This window comes from Microtus pennsylvanicus, chromosome 1 (genome assembly GCF_037038515.1).
Source record: "Microtus pennsylvanicus isolate mMicPen1 chromosome 1, mMicPen1.hap1, whole genome shotgun sequence".
In the NCBI taxonomy this organism is placed as follows: Eukaryota; Metazoa; Chordata; class Mammalia; order Rodentia; family Cricetidae; genus Microtus; species Microtus pennsylvanicus.
The window spans coordinates 86,205,991-86,231,037 of NC_134579.1; the positions used below are offsets into that span (position 1 = coordinate 86,205,991).

A 25,047-nucleotide genomic window follows, 5' to 3' on the forward strand; every position below is an offset into this window, starting at 1 on the left:
CAGTTTATCAGCGGTAACCCACACAAGCGTAGGTATTTCTTTTTCCTCATTTCTACTCTATGTCTCCATTCTTATTATAGTTCCTCATCTCTACTCAGCATATATATTTTGGTCTGGGTCTACATTACTGTGAGTGGCATGGCCAGGTTCCTGACTTTGAAGTTTGTTTGCCTGAGGCAAGCCTATAACTGATTAAGCCATTGCCTGTTTGGTTAGTTCTGTGGTGTGCTTTCCTTTCTTCTCTCTCCTCTCAACAAACACTGCTTGTGTATTGAATATGAGCTGCGTGGTGACACTGAAAGCAGCACCCTAGATATGACAGGGGCTTGCAGACAGCCTGCGCAAAGACAAGACGTCCGGATGCGTGGAGCCAGCCAAGCAAAGGGGGAGGGAGCAACACCTAGAAGAGAAGTGGAGTCCGGAGATGCTGAACACTTTCTCGGTGCTGTGCTGCGAAGAGTGATGGGGGAGGGTGCGGGCACAGAGCTTGTGGCAACAGGACTGGGTTCTGCAAGACCAACAGCGGAGCTACAGGTCACCTGAGTGAGGCGGTGGCTCAATTAGTGGCTTGCTCAGTGTTCAGTCGAGTGAAGGTACCAAGCTGAACTTTAGGAGAACTCAGAACTGCCACTCAGGAAACAAAACATCTAGGTCACTGACTTGCCTCGGTAGTTTTGCATAGATCTCAAGCAACGGAGATGTGGATTCAGTAGGTTAAAAGTTAACCAGTTGTCAAAGACTGTGTGGTTGCCCAGGGGTCTGATCAGACACCTTGGACCACTTTTGGGTTTACAGTCCTACTGCAGCCAGAGTCTGTTGGTGTCCAGGGACAATGCTGGGTGACCTTTGCCACCACTTGGGTCCATGGTGATAACCAGACCCGGGCTGCTACTGAGGACCATGTCTAGGTTCAGGATCCTACTGTATTTGAGGTCTGTGTTGAAGTCCATGGCCCAAGTTGCCATCAAAAGCCACATGGACCTGTGGGTCTGGCCCACAAACTATAGCCTTGATGGTGTCCAGGGCCCATGCTGTGGCCAGAGCCATCCTGAAATGGGTGGGCGGGGCATCCACCTGGAGGATCTGCACTAAGTCAAGTCCCGTATTGCCACCAAAGGTCACATAGAAGCCCAGGGTTAGGGCCACAACGTGAGGCCTCGATAGTGTCCAGGGACCATGTTACTATCAAAATCATCCCAACCCGAGTCAGGATGGTCTGTTTGCGCTTCCACCCAAAGTCAGGATGTTGTCCAGGCCCACATTGCTGCCAAGGGCCATGTCTGGGTCCATGGTCAAGCTGTAGCTGGTGTCTGTGTTGATGTTTGAGGACTGTGTCACCTCGGGCCCATAGGAACCATGCTGAGCTGGCTCCATGCTTCTTCTGTCCAAGAAAAGCTAGCCTTGTCTCTCACTAAACATTCTAGCAAGAGAGCTGACTCTTATGGGAGAGTGGGCCTCTGTACTTGGGAGAGATGGCCCCAACCCACCCCACAGGCAAGGGTGAGCCGACCCTGAGGGTATGGGCATAGGGGAGCTGACTCCAGCCCCCTCACCTGAGGCGGGTGGCCCCAGGGACCCAGACTGACCTGCTCAGCTACCACTCAGGCCCACAGCCAGGCCTTGGGTTGGCCCACCCTCACATCTACCCCATCTAGGACCTGCCGGCGCTTGTGAAGGGATTGGTCCTGGGGAACAATGCCCGCAGGATTTCTATGACTCTGGGCCTCCTCAGGATACCCCAGAGAAGTTCCGGTGAGGACCCAGGGATGACAGTGTGCCAGAAACCAGAGGCCTTGGACCAGAGCAGTGACTCACTGCAGTGAACATTTGCTAGGAAAGCTGATTGGACAAGAGAGTCTACGATATGGCACCGAGGATTCCAGCGCCACCAGGACAGATGAAGAGTGTTGGAAAGGCGGGAGAGAGGGAGAAACAAAGAGTTTCTTTTCTGGTTTATTTTATTCTTGTTTTTGCTTGCTTGTTTGCTTTGCTTTGAGTTTTCCTAAAAATTTTATTTCGTGGGGGGAAGGGCACAGCAGGGGTGAGGGGAGGGAGAACCAGGAGGTGAGCAAAATTGGGGTGCATGATGTGAAACTCCCAAAGAATCGGTAAAGAAATTACATTGAAAAAAAATAGTTAATCCATTGTTTCCAACAAACGTCACTGTAATAAATCTCTCTGCACACACAGTATGAAGCGGTAAAGACAATGGGTGGTAAAAGTGAGCAGACAGCAATCACAGCTGTCAAGCTGTAAATCTCCAGTGGGGAGGGAGGGAGGGAGAAGGTTAAAGGAGCGGCAGGCTGCTCCTGGCTCTAGATGACTTCCTACAGTAGGAAACCTTCAGGCTGCGCTTTCCCCATTTTACAAGCAGCATTTAGCTTCCCTGAAGGCACAGATCCCGAGGCAGAATGAGTGTGCACCTCATTCCTGCTGTGAACCCCAGGAGCTGTGCAGCACTCCCCAGGAGGTACTGATGAATGACTCACACCTAAACGTGCCCGCTACAGACTTACCAAGTAGAGTGGGGACAGGGACCCACTAAAACCACATCAGAAAAACCAGGCTGAAGAGCGCATCAAACAGACTAGGCCAACAAAGGATAAAATGCTCTCACCTGAGCCACAGATAAAGAAGGATGCCCGGCAATGGATGACAGTGGTCCCACTAGCCTGTCATCTCATCCCCCAGTGCACACATCTCATCCCCCAATGCATACCAAACTCCTGATTGTCCTCAGGGCTTCAGGACGTCACCGAGTCCCACTACCTGCCTCCCCGGGCCACCGAAATCATGGTCCTCTGTCCATTGCTCTGTCCATCCAGTGACCTTGATTCTGCTGGACTCCGTGATCTTGTGGCTCTACTCTGATCACCTTCATACACCTCTAGCTGAGTTCATAAGTGTCTAATGGTCTGCAGTGGCTTTCTCTACCTTTCTACTGGCTTTGCCTCTACTTCCAGTAAGGGCTCTTTGAAGTCTGTGATCTCTCATATCTTTCTATATACCTACATATATGTGTATACACTCACACACACATATTCTATAACTATACTTACATGTATACTCTCTCTCACACACATATATTCTATAACTATACTTACATGTATACTCTCTCTCACACACATATTCTATAACTACACTTACATGTATACTCTCTCACACAATATATTCTCACACAGTATATATACACAGTATATACACATACATGTATACTCATACACACATATTCTATAGCCTTCATATATTGTGTGAAGTGTTATGTATAATCTGAGTTAATGTTAGTTATTAAGATCAGAATAAAAGAACTGGTGATTGCCAAGAGCTGGCCAGCAAAGGAAATCAGAACTTTTTGATATATACCAGTAAAAAAATAAAACTTTACATAGCTTGTGACTTTATTGTTAACCGATAGCATTATTGAAAGCTGTGAACCGGCTCCGCAGGCCAATGGTAGTCAGGTGACACTATTACTTAAGAGGAGAGAGACCTGGCCAAGTTTGTAGGTCAAAAGTAAGGATCAGGGCGTGAGCTCGGAGCCTCTGGAGAGCAGAGGAGCCCAGAAAGAGACAGGGGCCTGCTGGCGAGAGGCCTCTGAGTCTGAGTTTCACAGGGTCCTAGTCTGTTTAGTCTGTTTTCTGTCAGCATTACCAAAAGCAATCTGGAGAGGAAAAGGTTTAGTTCATCTTACACTTCCACATCACAGCCCACCAGGGCAGGAACCTAGAGGAAGGGACTGTAAAAGAACGCCATTCCCCAGGGCTTACTCAGCCTGCTTCATTGTATAACCCAGGCCCACCTGCTCAGGGTTGGTACCGCCCACGGTGGGCTGGACCTTCCCACACCAATCATTAATCAGTAGAATGCCCCTAGGCCAATCTGATGGAGAAATTTCCTCAGTTGAAGTTCCCTCTTCCCAAATGACCATAGCCTGTGTCAAGTTCACACACGCATGCACGCACACACACACACGCACGCATGCACACACACACACCGACCCACACTCTAGAAATACAGAGCAGACTGTGAGTTCACTTCCTGACTAGGAGGAAGAAAGAAGTGGTGGGAAAGTTCAGAGAGAATTAGTCAAGGGTGAAGAAGAGCCCCAGGGTGGCTTCTCCAGCAGCCCAGAAGAGAGCAGAGCCGGTCAAGCCGGTTCACAGTCATGCCCCTGCCACTCTAAGCACAAAGGTATCATCTGAGCTACTTTTCCTATTTCTGTATGGAAGCCCCTGACAAATGCAGCTGAAGGAAGTGGGTGGTGGAGTCTACTTTGACTGATTGTCCATCATGGCAGGGAAATCACGAGACAGCTGCTGGGTCCATTTGCATCTGAAGTCGCAAGCTGAGGCAATGAGTGTCTGTACTTAGCTAACCTTCTTCCTTCTGTGTAGTCCAGGGTCCCAAACCATGGGGGGTGGGGGGGTGAGGCTTCCTGTCTTAATGAACTAGATTGATTAACTAGCTAAACTTTCCCAAGCAAGAGGAAAGGTGTCTCCTAGGTGACTCTAGACCCTATGAGACTGACAATCTATATTAACCACGACAGAAACTGAGTGAGCTACTCTGCCTTTGATTTTTGATGTAGGCAAGACACTACTACCATGGAGCGTGTGTTATTTGCATCAAGGAGTGTGTGAAAAGCACACTGTGTTCTTTTTAGCTGATTGGTGAACTAAGACATTGTCTTGATTTGTGGATTCATTCTGTGTTAGGAGTCTAGAAACTAATAAGCAGGAAAACTCATATTCATTTTCATTCTCTCTCTCTCTCTTTCTCTCTGTTTCTCACGTGGGCAAAAAGTTCATCTGAAGCTATCAAAGCCCTAAATCCCCCTGGATTAATAATGAAGACGAGTCCCCCCATCCCTCTGTCCCTCTCTCACACTCTCCCATGCTCCCCCTCTATGTTCTTCTCCCTCTCTGTCTCTGTCTCTGTCTGTCTCTCTGTCTCTGTCTCTCTGTCTCTGTCTCTCTGTCTCTCTGTGTGTGTGTGTGTGTGTGTGCCTCTCCCCCGTCTCTTGGGTATTTTCTTGTTTTAGACAAGACTCATCTATCCCAGGCTAGCCTTGAACTTAAGGGTTGGGCATCCTTAGATGCACCATCTAGGGTGGACCAGTAGGTGGAGACTCAGCAAAGCGTCTGCACTGCCATCCAAAGACCGTCAGCACTGGCAGAGTCCCTCTTGCAGGGGAGGAATCTTTGATTAATTGAGATCCATCCACATTAGAGAGGACTTCCGGCCTTACTCAGAGGTCATTAATTTAAGGTTAACTTCATCTCTCACGGAAACATCCAGAATGATGCCTCACCAAATCTAGGCTCCTTGGTCCAGTCAAGCTGACACGTGGAACTGACTGACCATCACGAGCCTTGAAACTTCCTGAGGCTGTGGCAGCTAAGGAGCCCTAGACTAATCACTGTCCTAAGACAGAAATTTCCAGAAAACAGTCATGGAAGTAGGAGTGGAAGCTGGGGAGGAAATTAGCCGAAGAGCAAGTTGGGGTATTTGAACGTGATCAAAACACATTATGGACATGCATGAAATTATCGTAAAACACATTGTTATGTGTAGCCAGCAAGTGCTGATATAAATGCAGGAACAGAGGACTCTGAGGATCCCATTTCAGCATGAGCTTTGGTGGGAGCAGGCCTCAGATTTTTCCTAGTCTTCCATGCTATTGGTCCACATCAGGCCGCACGTGTGCCCGGTTCGAGGCTTCCTTCAGCCAGGAGGAGCTACCACCAAGTTATAGATTTGCCAATCTTACTTCTCTGAAATAATTGCCAATAAAATACACTATCACTGTGCATTTTGGGACAGGCAACTGATAAAACTCAGTTGGGTGAACAATGGAGTTAGCGACTTCAGAGTCAACCGAGAAATCTGAACTACGAGATTAAAGTCCCAGATCTCCAGTCCCTTTCTGCGGATGTTACTATTTTCTCAGCTCAGTTTCAAAAGCAAATTGTCAGTCTTATGAATGGAGCTTTTATTTCCTCAGGGGAGAGTTTGATTCTCACCATGCACCAGTGGTTTGTTTCCACGGGTGGAGAGCTGGTTCCAACTCTTTATTATTTTTCTTTTTCCTGAATCTAATAGCGTATTTATCCTCCCATGAAGCACTTCGCTCCTCTTCTCTCCATACAAACTTCATCTTCTCTCTCTAAATACTCCCGGCCTCACTCTTGAAGTGTCTCCTTGAGGAAGTAACTCTGAAAACCATACCTGTGCTGACGTCTAGTGCGCTACAAAGAAAATCCACCACCTACAGACCTCAAGGGGCCCACCCCATACCCTTTCGGCCACAAATTTAATCACTTGCAGGTTGAGCGCCAAGGAAAGTTTTAATTGTGCGTATGCACTAGATAGCATTTCAGTTACAAACATCAGGCCATCAGCAAGTAGTGTTATCAAAATACGGAGCACGGGAATGTTATTAACGGGTAGAGAAAAACGATACTCGGGGTCCACACATCTGGCTTCCTGCGACTATTTGCAAAGCTTTTGTTGTTTTCATGGGACAGAATTGTCTGTATAGATAGCCCAGATAGGCCTGGAGCTGCCTGTGCAGCGAGGATGATCGAACTCCTGATTCTCCTGCCTCCAGCTCCCAAGTGCTGGGATTGCAGGTGTGTCCCAGGCCTGGCCACTCATATAAGCGTTTACACATAGACTGGATAATATCTTTCCTCTCAGTGAACCCCGTTTTAGCTGTAAGGCGGGACGTGCACTGCTGTTCCATCCACTTTGGTAATGGCTTACTTTCCTTTTCGCGTTAAGACTGCTAAAAGTGTATTTCAAACGCCAACTCGCATGGTGTGCCTGCAGGGAGGGGGACACGGTCTTGTCACGGGTGGATTGCTATGCCACCTGGCTTTACATCCTGGCAGGGTTCATCCTGGCACCCTGCAGATCCACCAGCAGCCAGGATCTTGAATGTCCTCGAGGTTTCCCATGGGCGGAATAAAAACCATGCTTGTCTCCAAGTGAAATATGGTACCAGCCTTGCCTAACACACTTGCAAGAGAAGAGCTTACCCCAGGCCTGCTGGGCACTAAGCCTAAAAGTGAGTTCCAAGCAGAAGGCATCCGTGATCCACTGAAGCACCAGGGTTAAGGTCCCAGTCAGGTGCCTCCCAGAGAGTTCAGGGTGGCAGTCCCCTGAGAATCCCTCAGAGTCTTCAGATGTTCAACGTCAATGGCACCATGTGCCATAGGGACAGAACCCTTCCATCCCATAATCATAACCCTGAGGGAAGGCATGTGCACTGGGCCAGCCAGGGCACCATGCCCAGGGAAATGGGGGAAAGGGCCTTTACAGGATCTTGGAGGACCCAGGGGCTGGCAAAGGGATGGAAGTGCCCACTTCCTCTCTCCTCTTACCCCTTCAACCCACTGTTTGCTTCAGGGCCGCCGTCAAAGGGCGGCAGCTAGAATCTTCAGACCAATCAGATGAACTGGCTGGATGTCTCTTCAGATTCCAGAACACTTGGAAATGATAATCCTGCCAAAAGTGGCTCTGTAACCGATGATCTGGGTGACAGGTTGCAGTTAAAAACATCATCGATTGAACCTAAAACACAGTAAAGAAGGTGTGCATTATGACATCACTACAGGAAGGAAAGGGCCGTCAAAACCCATCCAAAATAGCCACTTCAGTAATGAGTCCTGGCTTCCGCGGGGGCACTCAAAGAGCTAAACAAAAATGTGCTGATTTTCTCTCATCAGTGCTAGTTCTGCTGGCTGGGTGTGATGGCACGTGCCTTTAATCCCAGCACTCAGGAGGCTGAAGCTGGTGGATCTCTGTGAGTTCATGACCAGCCTGGTCTACAGAGCGAGTTTCAGGCTAGCCAAGGCTACATAGTGAGGCTTCATCAGAAAGAAAAAAAAATGTTAATTGACACCATTGCTATGACTACTGCTTGCTTTCCAGAGGGCTGGAGATTTGGGAGTAAACAGCAGGTGCTGGGAAACAGATGCTTAGGACAGAGGTCAGAGGTCAGAGGCCAGGGGTCAGATTCTGGTGGAAGATGAAAACAAGCCCTCTACTACTGAGTCGCATTCCCAGCTAGAGGTCAGCTTCTGATACCAACAGAACAGACTGCCAACCTTGGTGGGCTGCCAGTCAGTCTGAGAGCTGGGTGCCAGGCTCGGCAGCCTGCCAGTGCGACAGGTGTGCCGTAGCTGTGCCATGAGCAGTGCCAACTCCCAGGCAAGTCCTCTCCATTGCTCTCGGGCTGAGGAGGCCCTAGGCCTGGCTCGGGGGAAACTTTCTAGGAAGCGCGACACTTTCATCCCCCATGTGCCCTAGTGGAAACCCTACACAGGGCCAGAGGCTGAGTCACATGACGCAGGAATGCTGCCCAGGATGCTGGGGCCAGTGGGCGAGACTACGGCCCAGGCAAAGGTGGCACAGCCAAAGCAAGGCGAGACCACCCACAAAGCTTTGGATTGTAACGTGAAAGCACAGGCAGAGAGATAGAGCTAAGACAAGATGGATTGGGGATGGAGATGGGGTATGAAACAGACAGAAGCTGAAATGGGGCGGAACAGAGATGGAGAGAAAGAAAGACAAGAGAAAGAGGGAAAGAGTGGGACATGGATGGAGACAGAGGGCGGGAGGGAGGGGGAGAGAGGGAAGAGGGAGAGAGACAGACAATTTCCAGGATAAACAGCCCCTGAGTAAGGACTTCCGCTGTACACAGAGGAAGAAAGAACTGCCGTTAAATACAATCAATCTAGACCGTTGACGTCTGCATTGCAGAGCACTGAGGTTGCTGCAAACACCTGCCTGATTCTGGAAGCGCTCTGGGGCCCAGGCTAGCTATCCCTCAGAGAGTGTCTCACAGAGGAAGGAGCCATCTGCCTGAGCTAGGCGCATTTCAAAACCAAGAGCCCGCCATATGTCATGTTGGGTTGGTAAAGGAAACCTTCCCAGGAGTTATTCTTGTAGTATCTGAGAGCCCTTCGGAACACACCGTTGAGACAGAGACCACGGCCATGGAGCCTGCAAGCTGGCCGATGGCTCTGTTACCGGGAGTGCACACAGATGAAATGGGGGAGGCAGCACTCTTTCCAAAATAGTTGAACCCTGTGCTGAAGTGAGCACCGATACTTAAATCAACAGTTTTTCATTTAAATTAGCATTCTGCACTTGCTGCATCAGATAACCGATGTCAGAAAACGCGCTGCGTCTTTCTTCCCTTTTGCTTTCTTTGTCCATTTCTCCTCTTTTCTTTTTGTCTGAAGCAGGATCCCTTCCCCCCATGTTGCCTAGGCTAGCCTCAAACTCCTGGGCTCAAGTCATCCTCCTGTCTCACCATCATATCGAGCTGGTAGACAGGTACACACCACTGTGCCCTGCTTCTCATTTAGGCTAACAAGCACCTCTTATTCCTTCCTCCCCAAGTTGCAGGTAGCAGGTGCTGATCTGGTCCAGCTATGTAGTCCAGGCTGGCACTGAGCTCCCAGAGCGCTGGGATTAAAGCTGTGTGCCCAGGTATCATCGTTCTCTTTGGATGGAGGCAGACCTCTGGCATTTCCGTTAGTGGCCACTTGGCTCTCGATCCGGGCTCCACCCTTTGAACTAGCCACCTTTCCCACCCCCTGAGAGTGTATGACATACCTCTAGACGTGACACTGAACTTCCGGTCAGAGAAACTACTCCTTCGGATTAGAGGTTCGCTCATTTTTTCCAGAAATAACTTAATTGTTTCTTTCTTTTCGGGGTTCATGCTCGTCAAGTTCAGAACCTTCCCGCGCACTTTTACGGTCGAATTGCTGAGCCCAAACCAGTAAAGGAAATCAAACAGGGCATCCGCCTTGAATTCGTAGGCGAAGTTCAAGTTCTGCCCATTCAGCACTTCAGTACCTGGAGGAAAAAAATTCTGCACGACTTCCTGGAAATCAAACTGAGAGAGAGAGAGAGAGAGAGAGAGAGAGAGAGAGAGAAGAGTTAAATGACATGCGTACAAAACCACATGGACAGGGCTGGAGAGGTGGCTCAGTGGTTAAGAGCATTGCCTGCTCTTCCAAAGGTCCTGAGTTCAATTCCCAGCAACCACATGGTGGCTCACAACCATCTGTAATGAGATCTGGTGCCCTCTCCTGGCCTGCAGGGATACACACAGACAGAACATTGTATACATAATAAATAAATAAATAAACAAATAAATAAATATTTTTTTTAAAAAAGCAAAAAAACCCACATGGACATTACAGAATGTCTGCAGCCTTGCGCTCTGAGAAGGCAGTCCACCAGCAAGGGCCGCTGGTCGCTTTGTGGAGAGGCAGACCTCCTGCCGAAAGCCCAGCTCACCTGAAGTCGGTAGCTTTCTCCGATCACTGAGGAAATGGCCATGTCCATCCCTTGCTCTATCTGCCTCCTTATCTTGGGGTGCCTTGTGTTCACAAGAAATGCATAGGTCCTTTCTAGAAGAGGCAAGCAGAAGTCAGAAAAAGCATCTCTGTGACCCGAACATGCTTCTTCCAGTTAGCAGAAGCACGCCCGGAGCTACTTCGGAAGATTGTATGCATCTGTTCTCTTTTCCCACAGCTTCCTTGGGTGTCCAGCTAGACTTCTAGCAATGTTCCCCAGAACCTTATGAATGTGAACCACGCTCTGGGCTACTGTGAACGCAGGCTTGGGCTTCAGCTACCTTGGAAATCGAAAGCTCCTTCTATGAGAACTTCCCCTCCACGGTGTGTCTCCAGTGTGGAAAAGGTTCTTTCTGCAATTTTTTTTTACATTCGTTTATTGATTGTGTGTGTGTGTTTATGCGCACGCACACACAGAAGGCAAGGGACAGCTTGCTCCAGTGGGTTCTCGCCTCCACATTGTGGTCTCCAGGATGGAATTTAGGCTCCCTAAGCTGGTAAGCCAGTAGTTCTCAACCTGTGGGGTACGACCCCCACAGGGGTCGGATATCAGATATCCTGCATATCAAATAGTTACATCATGATTCATAACAGTAGCAAAACTACAGTTATGAAGTAGCAGCCATAATTTTATGATTGGAGACTCACAACAATGTGTGGAATTGCACTAAAGGGTTGCAGCATTAGGAAGTTTGAGAACCACTGCTTAAGATATCTCCATTGCTCTAGGCTAGAGTCCCAAGCACCAAGGTATTGGAGGTGGAGTCTGGTCTCTGAGTCTTTCCCAACACACACAATATAAACAAAGGGAAGACTGTTTCTTCATTTAAAAAAATTGAAATATTGTTAACCAATTATCTCTTTCCCAGCCCAAGCCCCAAGCCCAAATTAGTTTATCAAGCAAGGCAAAGCATGCATGCCAGTCTCTGCTTCCAGGCGTGGACCGGCTGTTATATGGTTTTGAGAATATCTATTGCCTTTGAGATATCTCAGAGGCAAACTCTGTGGGCCAAAGACAAACATTTACATTTTTAAGGAATGCGTTTTTTGAAGATTTATTTCTTTCTATTTACATATATGGGTGTTTTGCCTGCACGTATATCTGTGTGCCGCTTGGATGCTTGGTGCTCTCAGAGGCCAGAAGAGGACGCCATATGCCTAGAACTGGAGTTGCAGCTGGTGGTAGCTCCACCTGGGTGCTGGGACTAGAACCCCGGTCCCATGGAAGAGCAGCCAGTGCTCCTAACTGCTGAGCCATCTCTCCAGCCCTGAATGCATTTTATACTAATCTTACTCATTTTTAGTTTTCTGACCCACGTTTTCCCTCCTCCTGAATTTTTAAAAGGAGCTTTAGATAGAAACCACGTTATCTGCTATTTGAGACGAGGGATAAAGCGAACAGCTACTCGGAAGCCGGAACAAAGGCTCATTAAACGCCCAGGTCTGGCCTATGCCGCAGCTAGGCAGGAGGCACACTGCACATTCACAGATCTGTCGGTCTGCGTGTTTACCACGACAGGCTTCTAGAAGACGGCAGTGCTTGTCTGGAGGACAGGGAGCTCCTAATTTGCATAAACTGTGGTCTAGAATAGCAGGAGGGCTGACATGTTGCCTTAGTTACAGTCATCCTCGTGCAAGCTTAGCCATCTTTTGGGTTTGATATTACAGAACTTTTTCATGCCCTCGCTTTCCTCACAGCTGGCCAGCTGTTGTGGTCCTATGTCTTTACCCGTAGACGTTACCATGCAATTACGCACGCTCTCTGAACCTCTCGCAGATTCCTTCTTGTGCCACTCTTGGAACTGTGATTAAAATGCTGAAGTAAGAGTTCTCATTCTTTCTTTAGATCCCTCTCAGGGGGGACAAGTCAGGGGGTGCACTTGTACATCTGTGAGTTACAATCCTGGAAACCTGGCCAGCTTCCAGGACATCGCCAAACCAGATCACACGCGGTACTAGGATGTGGCTAGTCACATGTGGCTGGTCACCACTGGCTGTGCTCTGGCCTCTCCAGCAAACAAAACATTCTCACTTTGAGTCGGGATGATGAACAGAGAGTGCTCCAGTAACCGAGGGGGCAGAGAGTGCTCCAGTAACCGAGAGGGCAGAGAGTGCTCCAGTAACCGAGGGGGCAGAGAGTGCTCCAGTAACCGAGGGGGCAGAGAGTGCTCCAGTAACCGAGGGGGCAGAGAGTGCTCCCGTAACCGAGGGGGCAGAGAGTGCTCCAGTCACCGAGGGGGCAGAGAGTGCTCCAGTCACCTAGGTGGCAGAGAGTGCTCCAGTAACCGAGGGGGCAGAGAGTGCTCCAGTAACCGAGGGGGCAGAGAGTGCTCCAGTAACCGAGGGGGCAGAGAGTGCTCCAGTAACCGAGGGGGCAGAGAGTGCTCCAGTAACCGAGGGGGCAGAGAGTGCTCCAGTAACTGAGGGGGCAGAGAGTGCTCCAGTAACCGAGGGGGCAGAGAGTGCTCGATTACCGAGAGGGCAGAGAGTGCTCCAGTCACCGAGGGGGCAGAGAGTGCTCCAGCCACCGAGGGGGCAGAGAGTGCTCGATTACCGAGAGGGCAGAGAGTGCTCCAGTCACCTAGGGGGCAGAGAGTGCTCCAGTAACCGAGGGGGCAGAGAGTGCTCCCGTAACCGAGGGGGCAGAGAGTGCTCCCGTAACCGAGGGGGCAGAGAGTGCTCCTGTTACCGAAGGGGGTTGAGGGAGTCTGCCTGAAATGAGCCCATCACTAGTTATTACCTTGAACTCACTTTAGGAATATTACTTCGGCCAGGTGGGTGGCACACATTTTTAACCCTAGCATTCAGGAAGTAGAGGCAGGTGGATCTCTGTGAGTTTGAGGCCAGCCTGGTTTACAGAGTGAGTTCCAGGACAGCTAGGGCTACCAGTGAAACCCTGTCTTTATTTGTTTGTTTGTTTTTATAAAAACAAAGTTTCTCTGGAGCTTTGGAAACTGTCCTAGAACACCCAAAAACATAAAACCTAAAGTACCTACAACTACCCTCAAGATTATGTATATGTACATATATATTAGTTTCCCTCATCTTTAAAACAAGGACAGAATATTTATCCCACAGGGATGCTGGCTCTGCATCCTACCACAGTGAACTTTATACCTTTATCTAGGAAAATCATTAACTGTGGGGCAGAGGGGTGAATCTGAGCTAAAAGCACGAACTGCTCTTACAGACGACCTGGATTTGGTTCCCAGCACCCACATCAGGTGGGTGACAACTTCCTGTAACTCCAGCTCCCCGAAATCCAATGCCCCCACCTGGTCCCCAAAGATACTGTACACACACAGGTACATGTACCAGTCTGGACACACACATAATTTAAAATGAAATTTAAGGACTGGAGAGATGGCTCGGAGGTTAAGAGCACTGGTTGTTTTTCCAGAGATCCTACATTCTATTCTCTGAACCCACACAGCAGCTCACAACCATCTGTAACCCCAGTTCCAGGAGATCCAGTCCCCATTCTGGCCTCTAAGGGTACCAGGCAAGTGGAGACAAAACACACACCCATCTACACAAAATACATTGAAAAATAAGAACCTTAAATCTTTCTCAAAGATAAATGATCAGCTGTACCTATTTTCATGCTCGAGGCAGCCCCATTTGGACCACAGGCCCTGCAGGTTGTTAGTCCAACTAGTGATGAGAAAACACGCCTCAGACATAATATTTGATACATGAGGGTTTCACCACTCCGACCATCCCTCCAACCCCAGGACCAGAATGTCAAATCATTTCCTGTCTAGAAAGGAAGTCAAACCTCTGAAGGCTCCGTGTCAGGTCACTTCCTTCCTGAACAGGAAGTGAGAAGTGTGTGGAGGGGGTGTCCATCATTCAAGGTTCGCTGAGCCAGCCTTGTGTACACCGCTCCAAATGGCTGCGCAGAGCAGGTTGCTCGCTGTTGCCCTTGGCGTGGCTGACGTCTACCCTCCCTTCTTTGGGCCTCGCTCCTATCTTAGCCTGCCACCCAGCAAGGCCGAACCAAATGCAGACTATACATACACCTACCTTTGGAGGTGTCCTTCTTGGTCTGCACGTTAGCAAAGAACAGCATGGGCTTGCTCAATATTGTTTCCCTGTAGTCTTTATAATCAGAGTAGGTGGTCAGTTCCACATATCTGTGGGAAGAGGAGAAATAACAGCAGATGTAGCACCCGCTCCCACATGAGGAAGGTGACGTACTGACTGGACGTAAGCCTACCTCAGCCATAGCCTTTGAAGAATGTTTCCTTTTTTTATATATTTATTTTTATTATGTATACAATATTCTGTCTGTGTGTATGCCTGCTGTCCAGAAGAGGGCACCAGACCTCATCACAGATGGTTGTGAGTCACCATGTGGTTGCTGGTAATTGAACTCAGGACCTTTGGAAGAGCAGGCAATGCTCTTAACCACTGAGCCATCTCTCCAGCCCTGAGGAATGTTTCTAAAAACGTGTCCCAATAAAGGTGACCACATCTTGCACACATAAGGAAATCCCCTTCGGGTCGTTGCTAAGTGACTGAGGGGTCTATGGTCCTTGGGGTGGATTGGTATCAACATGTTGCTTTGATGAGACCAATGCCCTACATCACATGAGCAAAAAGTTCATCTGAAGCTATCAGAGCCCCGAGTTCCCCCGATCAATGATGAACAACGCCACCCCGTCTCTCTGTCTCTCTCACTCTCCCATGCTCTCCCTCTCTCTATGCTCCTCTTCCTCTCTATGTCTCCCTGCCTGGTATGTGTGTGTGTGTGTGTGTGTGTGTGTGTGTGTGTGGTATGTGCGTGTGTGTCTTTCTCTGCTGTCTCTCATGGCCTGGTCCAGTCTGCCGACCATGTTCAGTCTACTGCTTTCTCTCTCTGCTCTGGACTCTTCCACATGACTGTTATATAACTGCCTCTGGCTATTTTCTCTCTCTCTCTCTCTCATAACTACAATAAAAACCATTCCCTTAACCATAAAAATGAACAAAAAGAGCAGAATGGAAGAGGTAGAATTCGCTGACCCTTCTTCAGTGGATTCATCCTGCCTAAAAGGTCTGGAATTTTCCCACTTCTCCCCTTGTTCCCCCCCTCCCCCGGTAATCCCAAGAGAAACACAAGCTCCTGCATGGGTCATGCCATTAATCATCTTTCCTACAAACTATTACTAAGTCACATTTTTCCATTCTCGGTTCGTGTAATTACAAAAACCAAACTGTTAATGGATTTCGGCCCATATCCTCATTAAATGTAGCTTCCTTGGTTTTATGTTGTTATTCTACTCCAGAAAGTTCTCTCTGAGTCAGTCCTGACTCTCATCTTGTGAGTTAGCTTTCCTCCGCTACCCTCCGATTTTTCCAAACAGCCTTCATATGCCTCTATATGGTTAATAAAAAGATCCAAATGCAAACCGGCTTCCTTCAAGGGTGTAGTAGTCTGAATGAGAATGGTCTCCGTAGAATCATATGCTTGAATGATCGCTCCCCACTTAGTAGAACTGTTAGCGAAGAATTAAGAATTGTGTAGTCTTGTCACTGGCTGCGGGTTTCAAAAGCCAATGCCAGGCCCAGTCTCTCTCTCTCTCTCTCTCTCTCTCTCTCTCTCTCTCTCTCTCTCTCTCTCTCTCTCTGTGTGTGTGTGTGTGTGTGTGTGTGTGTACGCGTGTGTGTGTGCCACCTGTGACCCACCCACCCATTTAGCGTTCTTACCGCCTTCCCCCATGGCAATTCCCTTTCCCTTGTCTGCAGTCTGATGACTGCTCTCTAGAGGAACACCTGGTACTCGCGCACAATGGAGCCCCCAAAGGAAGCAGTTCCACACACTTTTCTGAAAACACAACGACAGTGTGGCATTTCCTTCTCCCTATAAGATCAACTGACATCTGGCCGGAGACATCACTGAATTTTGCTATCGCCAAGTTGTCTTCAGCAAACCCACACACAGTACAAGAAGAAGAAGCATCAAGTCAGAAGCGATCACTCGCTGGGAGAACAAGGGGCCCTTAGAATGCAGTGACGGGCCTCTTGCCGCGCCATAGGGCTCAGAGAGTCATGGCTGCGCGCAGAGGAGAGGCTCTAGGAAGTCCCACACTGAGTCTCTGTGTAAACTAGACGTGGTCATGCACTGTGTATACAGTGTGAGCCCAAGGAAACAGCTGGACGGTAGAAGCAGGTGCAGCGGAACTTCCCTGTCTATGATGACTCGGAGGCCATTTAAAGGGTCATTCATCTGGGGTGTGTGCAAATGCTGCCTATCAGAGAATCTTGACAGCATAATTTATAGAAAAGGAGTACATTCCCCATGTCTAACCTGGCCACAAAGAAGAATCACAGGAATCCCTTCTTATCCACCTGGAAGCCGTGGAACCGCTGGACGGCTCCGTGTCCGCACACAGTGCTGCAATCTGCAGTACCCAGACAGCGGAGCTGAGAAGCTAGACGTCTAAGTGATGGCAGGTGGGGAGCATATTACAGCCTGGGCGCTCAGGACAAGGGGATAAGCCACGTGCTGGGGTTGGGAGGAATGACACAAAAGATTGCATCGTGCAGCCCACAATGGTGCACGATTTAAAAAGTACGATGTATTGACTTCTGAGGCTTTCAGTTTAGTAACCACATAAGTCACCGAAGTGAAAGGCGGCCACTCTATCTCATTAATCCCATTCCCAGTTCCCAGTCATGGGCCTTCTGTCTAATGTGTCAAAATTCCAGTGAGATAAGTAAATGTGGGTGCTTATTTGAAATTTAGGATTGTAAAATTTGAACATAAAAATCATTACAAAACAAAAAGATCAGAGGGTCTCGCCATTCCGTTCCACAGGTGTTTCCGTGTCTGCCTGACATTTAGTTATTGCTTTTAATTCAGGATGTCTTACTAGCTGGCACCAGGGACCGGTTATTCCGTGTTTAATCACGAACACTTCTGAATTAGTAATGCAAATATCACCTCCGTGCCCTGAATATTATGTTTGCTAAAGTTAGCATAGGGGGTGGCAAAATGTAAACAGCTTTAAGGTTACTTTAAGATAACAGGTCCTTCTAATGATCGTGCCTTCCTTTTACACTGTCCCCAAATTACTTTTAGACTATAACTTCCTAAGCCTGACCTCAGGGCAAAGATCTGAGGGCAGGACAATGTCAGAGAAAGCCATGTCTCAAAATAAGATGGAATTCAAGTCCAAGCTCAGTGATGTGTGAACTCCATTCCAGAACCAAGGCTCACGGCGACCCTGAGCCACATCTAACCTTGACGGTCAGTCATAGCTCTCTGTGACCCACCGTGAGGAGGGTCTGCTAGCACAAAAAATGAGCAGGAGTCACGTGGTACATTAGAGAACCAGGGAAAACCCATTATTTCAGCGTGCAATGGTAGTGGTAGAAGTCCTTCTTGCTCAGCGTGTGGTCCCTGGACCGCCTGCATCAGCCTGCCTGAGAATTCATCCAAGCGCAGAACTCAAGTCCCTGCCCGATTCCATCCACCCAGAACCTGTGTTTTCATCGAGAACCCCAGGAAACTTGCATGTTAAGTTGCCAACAGTTTGAGAAACACCAACGGAAGAGGGCATCCCACCACATAAAAGTTGGTCCATCATTCACACACGGAGACATCAGGGGAAAGCAAAGGTAGGTACGGGTGAGAGACTGCCAAATACACGTAGGCAAGGAGCAAGAGGGCTGCTGTAGCTGACAGGAGGTGCAGCTGGTGAAGGCAGAAGGCAGGCAGTCATTTAACAATGACGGGGGGGGGGGGGGGGGGGCGGGGGATGCTGCTACTAAGAAGCAGACAGCATAGCTTAAAACCAGAGCAAAGCTCTGGGGGAGCCAAGCCAGGAAGCCTTGGAGTGCCTGGGCTGTGATCTCTGAGGCTGTTTAACTTTTCCTAAAACTCATTTCCATCACCAACAAAACAGGCAAGCTTCCCATGAGAGGGTGACCAGATCAAATACGGTTCGCATGAAGCTTTTGGGCTCTTGTATGAGGCTCAGTAATGATACAGAAACTAATGGCTGGCAAGGGATCAATATGTGCTAATATTTGTTCCTTCGGGACTTCGCCAAGTCTAATTCTAATACTGAGGTGATTATTTTTAAGAGTTTTTTTTTTTCATTATATATGTATATGTTTCTGTGGATGGGTTTGTGAATGTGGATGCAGTTCCCACAGAGGCCAGAAGGGGGCATCGGGTACCCTGGAGCAGGAGTTGGAGGCAGTGGAGAGCCATCTGATGTGGGTGCTGGGAATAAAAGTCCTGTCTTCACTAAGCCCATTTTATAAGGTGATTGTTATTCTCATTTGAAAGATGAGGAAACTTACTTTACAAAGAGTAAGGAAATGTCCCAGGGTCCCTCCCCAGACACAGTGCAGGGCTTGCCGCTCGGGCTCACATCCACTTCCTCGAGGCTGGCTCTTACCCTACTCACTGCTCAGGGTGCAGACGGACGGGTGTCACCTCACCAGCATCAAGCTGTCTCCTGGGGAAGGACGCCGCACAAGTCAGTTTCTACGTCTGAGATGGGAGGGAGAGCAGGAGGTCACAGGACAGGGCCCAAGCTGGCCGAGTAGAGACCTCCACGCTGACGCCCGGAACTGTGGCCCTGCCAGAGCTGACAGAAGGCTGTCACTCCTCACTGTAAGATGGAGATGAGTCTTGGACAGCCAAGACCTACTCTTCTTTACCCACTATTCCCAAGCGTTTCTACCCCACAGGGTGCCCTGACAGAAGAGGGTTGCTAATCTCCCAGTTGGTCGGCTATGGGTAAGGCCAGATTCTTTATCTTCTTCCTTAAAAAATCCCACCCTTAGTTCCTTCATCAGACCGATTTATACTCAGTGTGGACAACTGAGGGAAGCCCAGTTATTTATCTGGGGCCTCCAGAAGTGTGAGAAGCCGCCGCTCCATTGGAAGGCAGACTGCTTCTTGCTTGTGGCAGTCTCCTGAACTCACAGGCATAGTCCGACAGCCCTGCTTAGAAACCACAGCTCAACCGATGCCAGCGTCTTCCATGGGTTCATTACCTTTATTTTTCCTTCATAAAAAAATAAACAACAGCAATAGGGTCCACGTTGTGCAATTTCACACGATGATACTGGTAAAATACTTTGCGCCCTTCTGGGGACTCAAGTCAACATTAGCAGTCACACTTCTTCTTTTATTTATTTAGATTACCCAGAAGCCTCTTTCATGCCAGGAGAGCAGTGCACAGTGCAGAGGTCATGTTTGCCAGACATTGCCAATGCATGTCAGTAATAGGCTGCATCCTAGGGGAAAGATGGTATGTGCGTCTGTGTGTGTGTCTCTGTGTGTCTGTGTATATCTGTGTATGTGTCTCTGTGTGTATATGTATATCGTATATGTGTCTGTGTGTTTCTCTGTGTGTGTCTGTATGTGTCTGTGTATATCTGTGTATGTGTCTCTGTGTGTGTGTATGTATGTCGTATATGTGTCTGTGTATGTGTGTGTGAATGTGTGTGTGCATGCACAATGATCAATGTGGGTTTGTCTTTCAAGCCTCTTGGTAACCATTACATACGGGTTGTGTCCTGAGTAGGCTGTAGATATGACATGGACAGAAATCTTGAATGATGATGATGTTGATGGTAGAGATTTGCTCACTAACTCCACAAATTAAAACAAATATTTTAAAGCAGGTTTTCAGAGGATCTTTATGACCGTCACTAAACAACCAGGAAAGGCTTGCCTTCTATAATTTACTTAGTGTTGTGTTGAGAAAAATGTTAAGTATCAGAAAAAAGAACCCGAGGAAGGAGGAGAGATGCCTTCAGTGAGGGGCTCATTTGGGTGCCAAGGGTAATCTTTGAAGTTTCTTGGGAAAGGAGCCCAGGAAAGGAAGAGAACACGCCTTTGAGGCCTTACATCTTGATTACACTACGGACTATTCCTCACACAAAATGCTCATCATGGGGGCTAAAAACCTAAGTAATTAGTAGAGCAAGGATTTCTAGCCACACGTCTTGGAGCATCCGAGTTGGCCAAGGATTCTTAGCCACACGTTTTGGAGCATCCGAGTTGGCCAGGGACACTGGCACTGCATCTCCATTTCTGGGAAGGTCTGTGTAAGATTCTCAAAGGTCAGTGGTGCAAAGCGCTGAAGATCCTGCCCCTGCCTTTCTCAATCTAACCGCCTTGGCCGCTGTTCTTGGTTAGATGCCATCCCGCACCTAAGGCAGGAATGCGGTGGCTGCAAAAAAAAAGATGAAAGCTCACTGAAGTCCATCACGGCTAGGCCTCAGCTTGTTACAACAAATGTCAAGTTCCTATTGTGGACAGACAGACTCTGCAGATGCCAGACACATTGAAACCAGGCTGTTCGCCTCCACCAATTGCCCAGCTTTGAGAAAATCCAACTGGAGTGTTATGCCAACAACACTCAAAATCGGTGGACCCTATGCCATAGTAGCAATAACATCAAATTGAAGGCTATTTTAGATAAATAGATAGATTATATATGCATACATAGATAAATATGTTATAAATGCATATGTATATATATACAAGGAGAAGACATGGCTTTGGTGTATATATTGACAGAAGTAGTATATGCTATGGAGACAGACATCCTGAATCCACTTGGTTGGGGCTATGCACACACTATCTTCTAATACTGCACTTAGCCACTTGCAACCCTTACCTACAAACTGCACACACACATACACACACACACACACACACACACACACACACACACACACACCAGAGCAATGCACCTAGCAATTTGTTAGCAACCTAGAACACCCACCTGCATCGAGGCACAGCTCCCACTGGGAACAGTGGAATAACTTTGTCCCCCATTTAAGAACCATCGAACTTAAATTCTATTTAATTACACACTCATCAGGCCATTGGGGGGGGTGGGGGACAATCCGACCTGAACCAGCTTTGAGTACATTCACAAAGAGACAAGCTGTGCTCACTGATGAACTATAGAATCCTCTAATTACCATCTTATACCCATGTATTATCAGTGCGGATGATTAAAATCAAATGCAACACGGAAAGGGGCGGGTGTAGTGAGCAACAGCTTACATAATTCTAGCCCATCAATCAAAACAGACCCACCCAAACTACATCCCTCAGAAACTGGCTCCTCGGTTCTCTTCTGGTCTCCACAGGGACAAGACACACACACACACACAACAAACATACAAGCATGCAAAATGTTCACACAATAAAAATAATCTTAAAAAAAGGAAAAGAAAAGGAAACCAGCTCCACTTTCCTTTCCACCATAGAAAGAAGCCTCGGGCAATACGGGCCTTGAATGTCTTCATTCAAGGGGTCCACTGTCACTCTTAATAGTATATTCCTGACTAATCTGTACTACTGCTTTGTTTGATCAAAGTTGTCCTGGGGCTGGAGAGATGGCTCATCACAAGCCTGTACTCCAGCTCCAGGGGATCTGCTGACCCTGGCCTTCACCCGCATCCACACACACACTCAGATACACCTACACATAATTTTAAAATAGTAAAGAGAGAGAGAGAGAGAGAGAGAGAGAGAGAGAGAGAGAGAGAGAGAGAGAGAGAGACAGAGAATTCTCTTGGAAAAATAAAACTTCCCTGTTACTTTGCAATTATTTCTTTTCATTAAATTCCAAGAATCTGGAACCATCCAGGCGAGACCTGTGCCACAGGTAATGCTATCGTCAGGGTCAATGACGACTGGGTCCATCCTACCAACCAGAGCAAAAGAATCTTGAGAAGGCTAAGTTCGGGATGCTCCCACCTCCCGGCTGCTGTCCTGAGCCCAGTCTTCCATCTAGAAAACACGCTCTAGTCAGACTGGCTCACTCCCAGCCCTCTTCAGACTGCCCGCACAGTTAGAAAAGCTCCCACCATGCATGCCCCCTACAAGAAAACATGCTGCAAATTCCACTCTTCAATGGAGAAACATCTCAGTGGACTTTGTGTCTCCGAGGTGTGAACGCCCTCCCACAATGGTGTATGTGAGGGGAAGCCAGGGTGTAGAAAATGCACCCTGAAAAAAGTTAATGACAAGCCTCAAATCTATTCTGAAGTTTACAGTATTATAGACTAAGATGGGGGGGGGGCTGATTGATGCAAGTGCCTTACCTTGGCTTCAGGTCACTTGGAACATTGTAATTGTATGTATGCATGTGTGTGCATGTGTATATGCATATGTGTGTGTGTGTGCGTGTCTGAGCGCATGAGGTGTACCAATGCATGCATGTCCACCTTATTAGTTTCAAACAGGTTCTCTCACTAAACCAGGAACTTGTCAGTTTAGGGACAGGGTGGAGGTCAGCAAGTCCCAGTAACTGTCCTGTCTTCACACCCCTGAGCTCTGGGGTTCACGTTACATGGACTTTTTCACACGAGGGCTGGGAATCGGAACTCAAGTCCCCTCACTTCAGGAGCAGAGCGGTCTCCCCAGCCTAAACCTGCTTTCTAACTGAACGCCCCCCCTTCCTCTTACAAACTGGCATTTCTATTTCCCTACCAAGAAGAAAGTCTTGGTAGGGAACGTTTTCTCAGGCATTCAAAACGCACACCATCCTGAGGGTCCTTCCTGCTGTGGGAAGAATGCACGGGTCAAAGTCTCATTTGCTTGGCCCTTCGGCTCCACCCTCTCCACAGAGTACACATCACCGTTTACCGGGCTGCACCACTCAGACCCAGTTGGTTCTGGGAAACTCAGCACCCTACTAAACATGTATAAGGGCTGTGTACCTTCGTCTTCCAGGGCAACCCAGCCAAGTGGAATCCATCATGGATGGCCCTCCCTCCTGCCACTGAGATCAAAGCCCATTTCCACATCCTTCAAGTCTATCACCAGGAGTTTATTCTTTTGGCCACAACAGTTCCTGAGAACCATTGGATGGGCTCTCTCAGTGTTCTGCAGCAAACCCAGCAGGTACACTCTGTGCTTATTTCTGCCCAAGCTGGCTAGTTACCCAAGAGTCAATAGCGGCCCTGGACTGGGCTTCTGGGAGCTTTTCTTCTCCACTAGGGTTGCTTGGTGTAAGAAATACCAAGAGAGCAATTACCCCCAAGAAAATAACCTTTTTTGCACGTTCCTGCCGATTAAAGTTATTAGTGGTCACAACTACAGCTAGGTGTGAGGATCTGCATCCTAGACCTCCCCTGAGGGATGAGCCTGCGGGCTGAGCTCATCTGACCCATTTAATGGGCATAATGGAAAAAGCAGTCACCAGCTGGAGTGTTGGGTGGGGCTGAGTGTGCTCCTTACACTGTCAGCAAGACACCCTTCTTAGCTGTTACAAGAAAAGCACCCACCAAGACAGACACCCGTCTCAGCTGCTTCAGAAAAAAAAAGGTTCGGCTATGGACGACAGGTAGGGAGGCCAGGTCTCCCGGAAAGAGGACAGCAGCCAGGTAGAAGATTTGCAGGGACAGAGCTACAGGCTAGGGCGAACGGCGTCGCCACCCACCTCTTGATGTAGCTGCTGAGGCGGTAGACCTGCCCGTCGAAGTTCACTAGGCCGTCCCCGAAGACATTGAAGCCCCCTCGCGCGTCCGTGGGCTCCCCAGGCCCGGGCACCACGAGCTGCTCGCCACGCAGCTGGAAGGCGCCAGGCTGTAGGCGGAGCAACTGCGACAGAGGCAGCAGGGCCAGTTCACAGTCGCAAGTCCACAGGCTGCGGAGCTCCCCGGAAGAAATGGAGGTCAGGCTAGGTCTAGCCACAGGCTCGCACGCTGCGGTGGCCATACCCAGGCTGTGGCTCGGTCCCCTTCCTACCCTGAGGATCGCCAAGTAGGAGGATTAACTACTGCACACAGCAGTCGCTCCAGAGCCCTCCTGTCACCCTTAAGGCTGCCCGCCGTCGAGGAGTGCTGCCGGCAGGGCACCGAGAAAGCGGTCCCCGCGCTGCGCAGCCTTTTTATCAAGCGCCGGGCACGCCCCTCCGGCCCCCAGGCAGGACCCCAGATGCTCCACTCCAGCAGAGCAATCAGCGTTTCATAACTTGGCGCTCTCCCACCTCGCCTGCTCACAGCCAAGACGTACTTAGTCATCCCACTGGGGTCAGACACTCAGCCCCCGCGTGGGGCCCTCCCTGCCTGTGCACACTGCCTAATGCAGCATCTTCTCCACGACAGATGCCCAGGCCTGGCTCAGCGCCCATCCATCCCTCAGGTACCACTGCTCCCAGGGAGGGTCCCTGACCCACCTCTCCACCTGGGTGGGGCCCAGGGGCTATCAGAGCTCAGGCTGGGAGTTCCATATGCATCTAGATTCCCCCACCGCATGCGCAGTCTAAATCTTCAGCTTCCTCCCTCTCCACCTAGATGACCTGGCGTTTCCTTCTCTTGGCCCTTCCTGGCGGGGGTTCCCACCCATCCAGCATCATTCCATGAGCCTCCTGCCACTTTCCCATGAGGCTTTCTGTATCCCCTTGTGCACTGTATTTCTTGATTCTCTTGCTTCTGCTGCCCCCGGGGCCCTTGGGTGGTTATGTGCTTGGATTCAAGCCGGAAGACCCCCAGCTGGCCTCCTTCGTGGACTGAGATCATCAGTTTATAGATATTTGGGTGCTCTAGCTATGTGCTCACAAGTTTCCTAAGGGATGAAAAGACTGTTGTCCCTTTCAATTTAATTAAATGAAGAGGGGTAAAGAACCACAAACTTGTAGTCTAACGGAGGAGCAGGCAAGTTTCCCGACAGTTAACTTTGACCGATGGAAGGTCT

At 48.9% G+C, this 25,047-nt stretch overlaps 1 protein-coding gene across 1 annotated transcript; it reads right to left on the reverse strand.

Annotated features, from left to right (window-relative positions):
- Window positions 1–6,328: 6,328 nt before the first annotated feature.
- Medag (mesenteric estrogen dependent adipogenesis) lies at window positions 6,329–24,216 on the reverse strand. The gene is made up of 5 exons (XM_075971729.1): window positions 23,792–24,216; window positions 14,406–14,515; window positions 10,321–10,433; window positions 9,628–9,913; window positions 6,329–7,575 (listed from the first exon to the last, which is right to left on the reverse strand). The coding sequence occupies exons 1-5, from the start codon at window positions 24,067–24,069 to the stop codon at window positions 7,451–7,453; spliced, it is 912 nt and encodes a 303-aa protein (XP_075827844.1). The 5' UTR covers window positions 24,070–24,216; the 3' UTR covers window positions 6,329–7,450.
- Between the last annotated feature and the right edge of the window lie 831 nt (window positions 24,217–25,047).